Source organism: Ochlerotatus camptorhynchus, unplaced genomic scaffold, assembly GCF_037179485.1.
Source record: "Ochlerotatus camptorhynchus isolate MF236.1 unplaced genomic scaffold, CSIRO-AGI_Acam_v1.1 ptg000222l, whole genome shotgun sequence".
NCBI classification, from domain to species: Eukaryota; Metazoa; Arthropoda; class Insecta; order Diptera; family Culicidae; genus Ochlerotatus; species Ochlerotatus camptorhynchus.
This window is the reverse complement of record NW_027040712.1, coordinates 4,150,456-4,158,907: the sequence shown is the minus strand read 5'-3', so window position 1 is coordinate 4,158,907 and position 8,452 is coordinate 4,150,456. Positions and strand designations below refer to the sequence as shown.

Sequence of the window (8,452 nt, the reverse complement as noted above, 5' to 3'; positions counted from 1 at the left end):
GCCGCAGTCCGCGTTCTGTTTCATTGGTGAAGCTTATTGTTTTTATTCTTACTGATGCAGATTTTGCTGTCTTCACCCACTTAGTAATGTTCACCTAAATTTTGCTGCGGGGAGGCGAAATATTTTGCAACAAATGGACGGTTTTGCGCTAACGAGGCATCTTGAGGACAGTGAGGTAAAGTTAGACACTTTCTGTTTTAATCCAAAAAGTAATGTCGCATAAAATTAAATGTACTAAATTTAGTGCTTTAGCTCACGAAGTGCTTTGTTTTTAATTTATGAAATGTTGCCCACACGTAGAGTTTATATTTACCGGAAATCCTTATATGTCAAGATGCAAATCAGGGTTAGAGCATATTTTTGGTGGTAGATATAAAAACAATCCTGATAGCATTTCATCGTGAGACTTCAATAACTGCTTTGATGAGTTTTTCAAAACAAACATTTTTTTACTGCATAAATTTCAGATTTATTGAAAAGGTGTAAAAATCATCAAATTTCATCACTCAAACAAGTAGTCCCAGTACAATAGAGATTGATGCCATTAACTTGAATGCGGTATTGTTTGTTAAAGAAAATGTCTATGAATCAGAGTTATGAAAAAAGGGATGACAAAGTATTAAAAATATTGAGAAATCAACGAACTATCATATAGGGGAATTTACGTATTCTCGGCAACCTAAGCAGCGACGTTCTTTCTATAGCCTTTTTCTCTAAGGAACGCACACATATGCAGTATTGGTTTGTTTAAAATCTTTTGCTGCCAGCTGCTCTAACAATTTCAGTCGAAAGAATTGTCAAAAACTGTTTTGAAACGCTTTTACAAAGCTCCAATCTTCTCTAGTGAGAGCGAGTATTGTTGGCAACCAGTTTTTCTTCGGCAACCGTTCCATTTGAACTGCATGTAAATCTGCTGTTCTATTATCGGCAACTCGAAATCAGCTACAATTTTTAGAGCGTGTGTTTCATTTCAAGAAAACCCTGCTAGATTGCTTTTTCTCAGTGGTAAAAATATAGTCAAATTGAAGCTGAAAGCATAAAGAATCGTTTGCATGCATTCAGCGAAGTGTTTTCGTAAGAAAATCCATTGAAAATAGTGTTTCAATTTGTGTTGCCGAAAATAGTCTGTCATGCCGAAGCCGTCATTTCCCCTATTTATATTTTATTTCGTTATGGTTATTTTGTGGTGAACAGTCAATAAAAACGGCTGGATTTTGCATTTCGTACGAAAAAAAAAACTGTCTGCTTTTTTATGTATTGCTGTGTTGGTTTTCCGAAAATAGAATTTTTTTATGATAATTGGACATCATAGAATATGAATGTTGAAATTCCCAAATATGTTTTTCTCCAATTTTTGTACTAAGGCACCGTCATAGTTGATTAATTCGAACATCAAGATCAAACAATACTTGCATACTTCATTTAACTTCTTGAAATTCAACCCTACATAGAGCAAGAATGCCACTCCTACATTAATAAATAAGTTTAAAAAAAATCGTGCATCCGGCATAATTTTGGAATTTCAATCTCCGAAAGTTTGTTTATAAATAGTTTTCATTTCGGTGGCACCCTTGTTCCATCTGGCCCTATATTCCACGGCCCTATGTAATAATAAGTAACGAAAAATCACCCTTTCCCCACATACGTTACATAATTTGTAATGCAAATAACAATAGATTATTTTATATTTCTTTTTCAGTTTTGAAAATAATTGTTTCTGTACTTACCCAAATGAATAATTTCAACATTTTCATTCTCATCCATGCATTGTGCGTTTATTTCAAAAATGTGGCAACCCCGACGTGACACTGAATCTATTTTCAGGTTCAACTGTCGCCCCTTTGCACGCTTACTAATAAGTTGTTTTATTTCCATTACCCCTTTATCAACGAACCCAGGTATTCGCCTTGACACCAGTCCCGAAGTGACGTTTCTTCACACACATTTTGACAGTTCCTTATGGGGTTTTGCGTTGGAGTGAGAGAATAAGAAAAAGTCCGCCATGTTTCACACATAGACTGACAGATACATATGAGATTTCTCCATAGGAGTAAAGAGTTACAGAGCTCTCATCAACGCCAATAACTACTTCAACGAACAGGTAGACTCACTCTGACTCAATTTGTCTCTATCAACAATCAGCACAGTCTGACTCAGACCTCGAGTTAGATGCATGGTGAATCAGAACGACTAAGCTCAATTACTGAGAGAGAGAATGTCTGGTTAGATGAACACATTCTCAGCATTTGTCTGTTCTCCCGCTGAGTTGAGTCGGAATATTTTTGTTATTGCCTCTGTCCTATTCGTATTGAGAGCCTGGTTGGAAAATGAACATTGTGAGTTGTATCTCTCAAATACTGGTACTGAGTTTTCATTGATGCGAAAATTTGCAACATTGCTTTTCTTGTATCTAACAAGTACCTACAAAATATCATTATAACATATAACATATAATGATTTCTAAATTCAGAAAATCGTTTTTTTATATGAAGTGAGTGGAAGCAACCCTGCTTACCGAAGGATTTAGTAATAATTAACCCATTTTTTTATAATTAGTAAACATCGTGTAGTTTATCAACGACTTAATGAATGAAATGTTAAAAGAATCAGAATGGGGGCTTTGAATTTACCTGCTTGTTGTTTTGGATAATATAATGCAATTTATTATAATTGCATGGAAAATAGCCAAAAGCTGTACATGCTTTGGAAAGTGAAGCAAAATCAATCTTGACATTTCAACCGCCCGTAAAAAAAAGAACCGTAGAGGTACAATGGAATGTATTGTAACCATAATAGAGTTTATGGTATTTACAATAAATCGTATTCTCGACAACGATAAAATAACAATAGAATGTATTGTTTCTACAATAGAATCTATGGTAAACGGGGGAATATACAATAGATTAAGGGGGTCGTTATGTATCTTAACCATACGAAAAATCACTTTTTCTCGAACAAACTTGAACCATTTACCATTAATTGTATTGTTGTTCTATTGTTGAAAACTCTTACTATATGGGACCTATTGTACATCTATTGTAATAACAATATGTTAAAACTTCGTGTACTATATACACACAATAAGATCGATTGTTGGCAATAGATTTACGTGTAACTGTATTTTATTTTATGGTAATTGTATGGTTATTTTTTTCCGGGCGGTGGACCATCAAAAGGGTTTTAGACCGAAAAAAGAAAGGACAACTATCCGCGAAGGTGACCACAGACCATGTCATATATTTAACTTTTGAGTAGTTCCACACAGATTCGCAAGTCGTTTAGGATCGATGTTTTTAGAATTACTTGTTATATTACACAGCTGTTTATTACTGTCCAACTTATTTTACAGTAATTCGTAATGTAGCTTAGCAAAGCATTTGATGCAATAATATTGAATGTAAGCTGTTTTGTAATTGTTTTTGACGGAAATGGGTCACATATACCGATGTAGTGCTGCGCCCTATAGCGGAAGGAATGAACCATAAAAATATTATTTCAATATAATTTTATCATGAAAATAGCATTTTTTTTTTTAAATCGAACTTTGTGTTCGGATAAGGGCATAGACGGAGAACATACCCCTTAACCCTTTAGTCTCGCATCCAATCACACACTAAGATTTTTGACGTAGGACTACGTCTGTGATTCCTATATAGGGGTACACTTTGTGAAAACCGAAAATGGAACATGTAGCGAAATTATGAAAGATTTCAAACGTTGATAACTCAGCTGCCCCTTAACCAATTTCAATAACTTTATCACCAACCGATCAGAAATATTTCTACGCTTCTGCTAAAATTCATTTTATTCAAAATGTCACTGCTGAAAATTGCACGAATGTGCAACTTTAGCTCTAGCTATGATAATTAAAATTATCACCGATTGCCTGCGAAAAGCGATTTCCTTAACACAGATTTCAAATTTGAATTCCATCCGGTCTCACTAAACGGTGTTTATTCCATCACCGCGTGGTGAGTGGTAGTGTTCCCCAGTACACAACGAAAGGCTCCCCGCAAGCAGCTAGCTATCAAGGCTGCCCTCAACCGCTGATCGGATTCAGTTCCAATCACCGTGAGTGGTGTTGTCCGATCGTCGACATCAACAGCAGCGACATCAACATTGTTCTCGAGTACACAACGTAAGGCTGCCTGCAAGCAGCGAGCTGCAGCTCACATGAGCATCCACATAAGGAGGAAGAAGACGCACCGCTATTGATCAGAATCAGTAGCTCTTCGTGAGTCGCTGTAGGCCATCTATGCCAAGCGCGTCATACTAAAGAGTATAAACAGAGAGAACCCCGCTCAAATTCCTATTCCTACACAAAACACAAGCTCCTGCTGCAGTTAACAAATAACATTTATTATATAAGACCACGTAGTCCTACGTGGGGCCTCCCTTAGCTCAGTCGGAAAAGGCGCAGCTACAAAGCAAGACCATGCTGGGGGTGGCTGGGTTCGATTCCCGGTTCGGTCTAGAAATTGTTCGGGTTGGAAAATTTCTCGACTTCCCTGGGCATAGAGTATGATTGTACTTGCCAAACAATTATACTAATGCAAAAATGGTGCAGGCATCGAGAGCTCTCAATAAGCTAATTTGCGATAAGCAATAAGCTTGACATGCGAGGAAGAAGAAGACCATTGCGTACAACCCCATAGAGCTGTCTCTTGAAGTTTTGTATATTATACTGTAAGTTTTTTGACGAATATGGAACAGTTGAACATTCGGTAATCTATTCGGAAATTTTATTATTTTCAATCCGTACGTACGGAGAATAACCCACCTTCACGGTAGGGGAAACGCTCCTATAGTTGCGGTTCGTTAGAAGCGTTAGGTTCGTAGACTCAATACACAACTATAGGAACATAACGCTTCTAACGTACCGCAACTATAGGAGCGTTTACCCTACATATTTTTCCAATTTGGCTCCGAAGTTCTTGGGTTCAATTTTTTCGGTGACATCAAATTTCTGGCATTTTTAGATTTCACCCTGATTATTGTATTTTACAGTTGAAACTGGACTCCCCCAAAGGAACGAAATCCTAAATTTTAGTGTGTTTTGTTTGACAATATATCCGACGATAAAATAGATCGTCCCGACCGCTCGAAGAACGCAGGCGCCTTAAAGTAGATCCCAAAAACAAACCGGCATGGTTAGCTGCAGTTACACTGTATTGGTAATCAACAAACCATGTGCCTTTCGCTATCAACAAACGTTAAACCTATACCTACAAACGGTTTGCTTTCTGCAGCAATGTTTGTTATGGAATCATTTTATTATGATAAAGCTCAAGATGACGTTTTTTTCTCTGGAGTATACCTCAACTTTGTGTATGTGTGGATGAATTGACATATAGATATCAAACGAGATCTAAGGCTGCAGAATCGATAGTCAGGTTTAGTTTATCACTCATTATAGAAAGCGGTAAGTAAGAATGGGGTTTCAATTAAATTACTCATTGTAATTGTTATATTGATATGATTTAATGAGCTTTAGGCATCACCATACCATGTCTTCGCCACTAGTGTATCTTACGAGAAAGGAGTGCTTCAGTGCTTGTCATCGTTTGCATAGGTACGTTCGCAACGGTAATAAAACCACTAGTTGCATTCTAGTTTCTAAAAATCTAAATTTCGCAGCCCATTCCTGAGCGAGGAAGCCAACCGACAGGTGTACGGAAAGTGCAACAACCCGAATGGACACGGCCACAATTACACGGGTAGGTTATTCGGCAAAACAATCGAAAGTTAATTGGATGATTGCTGTCAATTGCCAAGCCTGATCGTAATTTAATGCAACTTACAGTCGAAGTCACCGTGCGGGGTCCAGTAGATCCGAAGACGGGTATGGTGCTGAACATTACGGATTTGAAGCAGTACATGGACCAGACGATTATGAAGAAATTGGACCATCTCAACTTGGACAAGGACGTTCCGTATTTCAAGAACCTGGTAAGCTTTTGCACGAACTTCAGCAAAACTTCAAAACTCATCTACAAAATAAATGTCGTTACAGGCCAGCACAACGGAAAATGTGGCCATCTTCATCTGGGATAGCCTAAGGCTGATCATGCCCAAGCCGGAACTGCTGTACGAAGTCAAGATTTACGAAACGGACAAAAATTCGGTCGTCTATCGTGGTCAGAAATTCGATGCACACTTTCATTATCGCAAAAATGACCTGGCATCCACCGAAAACGTATGCTCGTCGAATCTATCGTCGGATTCGGATAGCTAGGCTAGAAGGATGGTGAATATCCCAGCTGACACACGAAATCTAGTATTTTGCAACTGTGCTGTTTCGACTTCGACACTTGAACGTTGTTTGGCCGATGTCGTTGGATACAACCAACGATGCCATATTTACAGGCTTCTGTACACGAAAAAAGTGGTCAACCTGTTTTAATTTTATCCATAAAATATCAAATCAAATATTTCGTGAAACTACGATTCATGCAATAATTAGTTAATGTTTCGAACTATTTTTCTAACGAAACAGATTAAAAAAAATCGTTATTTAAATTAAAGTTACAAGGGTTCAAAAAGATGGTGTCAACTTTTTTCGTGTACAAATGACTGTAAATCTGGCATCGTTGGATGCAACGTAGAGGATATTGATGCATAAAGAACCGCGGATTACATGACATCGATTTTTGCGTTATATACTATAAAGGCATGTATTTTATTAGAATGTCGAAATAAATGTGAACTGACTTTCGTATTATTTGTGCGGTAACGTCAAACGGGGTAACTTGCGACACTTTTCAGTCTTCTCTCTTAAAAACTTGTCAAAAATTTGTTTGTTTTAGTCAGTGCTGAGATTTGTCATTGTCATTGACAGAATTTCGCGCGATATTGACAAAATTGTATTTCAGACAGACTTGATCCTCAAAAAAGCCTTCGTCAAAATCTCATTCATTTTTTTATCAATGGAAAACATTCACCTGGTAACAAAAAGCACAAAAACGTCACTTCTGATCGAAATCACGTCTGAAATATAATTATAGAGGAAAATTACGTCTTTCGGGGAAAATGGCATTTTTTAATAATGTTGAGTAAAAATCCCAAAAAAGTGTTAAAAACTCAAATATCGCAAAAAGGAGAAATGGATGTTATTTCGGCCTAAACGCCCCTAATTTGGGCTCATACATAAATTCAGCAATCGACCAAATTTTCAATGGCGACCAAATATATCTATTAGTACCGTCCCAATGACGCGTTCATCTTGATAAAATTGATAAATATCTGATTTTTAGCGATGGGCCCAATCTTAGATCCATAGGCCAACATTAGAGCCATTTCCCCTATCTTTAGTTTTTATATTTAAAAAAAAACTCATGACAAATTTAAACTTTTGGTATATGGACACTTAAAAATTGACAAAAATCGTTAAACAAGAAGTTTTGGTCAAATGTTTGAACTTTTTGTTAGCACGCTTTTTAATGCAATTTGTACACAGGAAGCAATATTGCCAATTCAGATAAAAATTAGCATTTGGCATCAGATTTAACAACCGGCACTGACAGCTGCTTTGGGAATTTCGAGCACTGAACCAAAAGCTTTCCTTGAAGATCTTGTCCGCATGACAACGCATAAAACATTACAAATCAATAACAAGTCAGATGTGTGAAAATCCGCCGATATTAATTATGGGCAAATCACCTACGACGCAGCTAATAAATCAGGCATAACATTTGATAACGGCACAAAAGCATTTGTAAACAAACTTTCTAAGGCCCTTTACACGCGAACCAAAGTACGCTCACGCAAACCAACAGCATAATCGGATAGGGGCAACTATCACCTTTCCGAAAGTGGTATTGGTTTGCGTGGGCGTACTTTGGTTAGCGTGTAAAGGGCCATCCATCTCATATCTTCCCTCACCTTCGGTATAAAAGTTATACAAGTTTTTTTTAACGATAATTAATGATAATGAATTACTGAATGCTGTCAGTTTTAATTTTACCAACATCATGCCGCCACCCACCTTTCTATTCTTTGGTACAAACAACGTAAATATTTACCTTTTTTGATAAAACCCAGGTAGTCATGACGTTTGATTATTGAAAACAATATGAATGAAGAAACGAGACCAACTGCTGTCATGATTACCTTAGATTTGTCAAATAATGTAAATATTTACATCGATTTTATCGAAGAATTGGCATAATGTTAATAAAAATGAGAATGCCTCGTGTTCTGCGGCCGTGTCGGCCATCGACCTGAAGTATTCGTCAACGTTTCTGACTAACTCTTCGTAACAATCCGGCCGGGATAAGCTGGAACGAAACTTTGCCTCTCGAACGATGTTTGCAGCTGCTCCCTCATGGAGAAGAAAAGTAACTGCGTTTTGCGCACTGGGTCCCGAGCATTGCTGAGGGAGAGGGCAATCTCGAAATTCTCAATATAAAAATTCCAAGCCTCCCACATCTAGTTTGAAGGGATGTCTTTTGGA

General features: G+C 37.3%; 1 protein-coding gene across 1 annotated transcript; it reads left to right on the top strand.

Moving 5' to 3' along the window:
- Window positions 1-5,347: 5,347 nt before the first annotated feature.
- On the top strand, window positions 5,348-6,248 carry purple (6-pyruvoyl tetrahydrobiopterin synthase purple). Its single transcript, XM_065225148.1, has 5 exons — window positions 5,348-5,422; window positions 5,495-5,572; window positions 5,638-5,717; window positions 5,804-5,949; window positions 6,014-6,248. The coding sequence occupies exons 2-5, from the start codon at window positions 5,508-5,510 to the stop codon at window positions 6,233-6,235; spliced, it is 513 nt and encodes a 170-aa protein (XP_065081220.1). The 5' UTR covers window positions 5,348-5,422; window positions 5,495-5,507; the 3' UTR covers window positions 6,236-6,248.
- The last annotated feature ends 2,204 nt before the right edge of the window (window positions 6,249-8,452 follow it).

Bases quoted from the DNA above. Each gene is read 5' to 3' on its own strand.
- purple (XM_065225148.1), top strand. From the start codon at position 5,508: ATGTCTTCGCCACTAGTGTATCTTACGAGAAAGGAGTGCTTCAGTGCT. The intron at 5,718-5,803 runs GTAGGTTATTCG...TGCAACTTACAG, and splicing joins ACACGGCCACAATTACACGG to TCGAAGTCACCGTGCGGGGT. The intron at 5,950-6,013 runs GTAAGCTTTTGC...ATGTCGTTACAG, and splicing joins TTCCGTATTTCAAGAACCTG to GCCAGCACAACGGAAAATGT.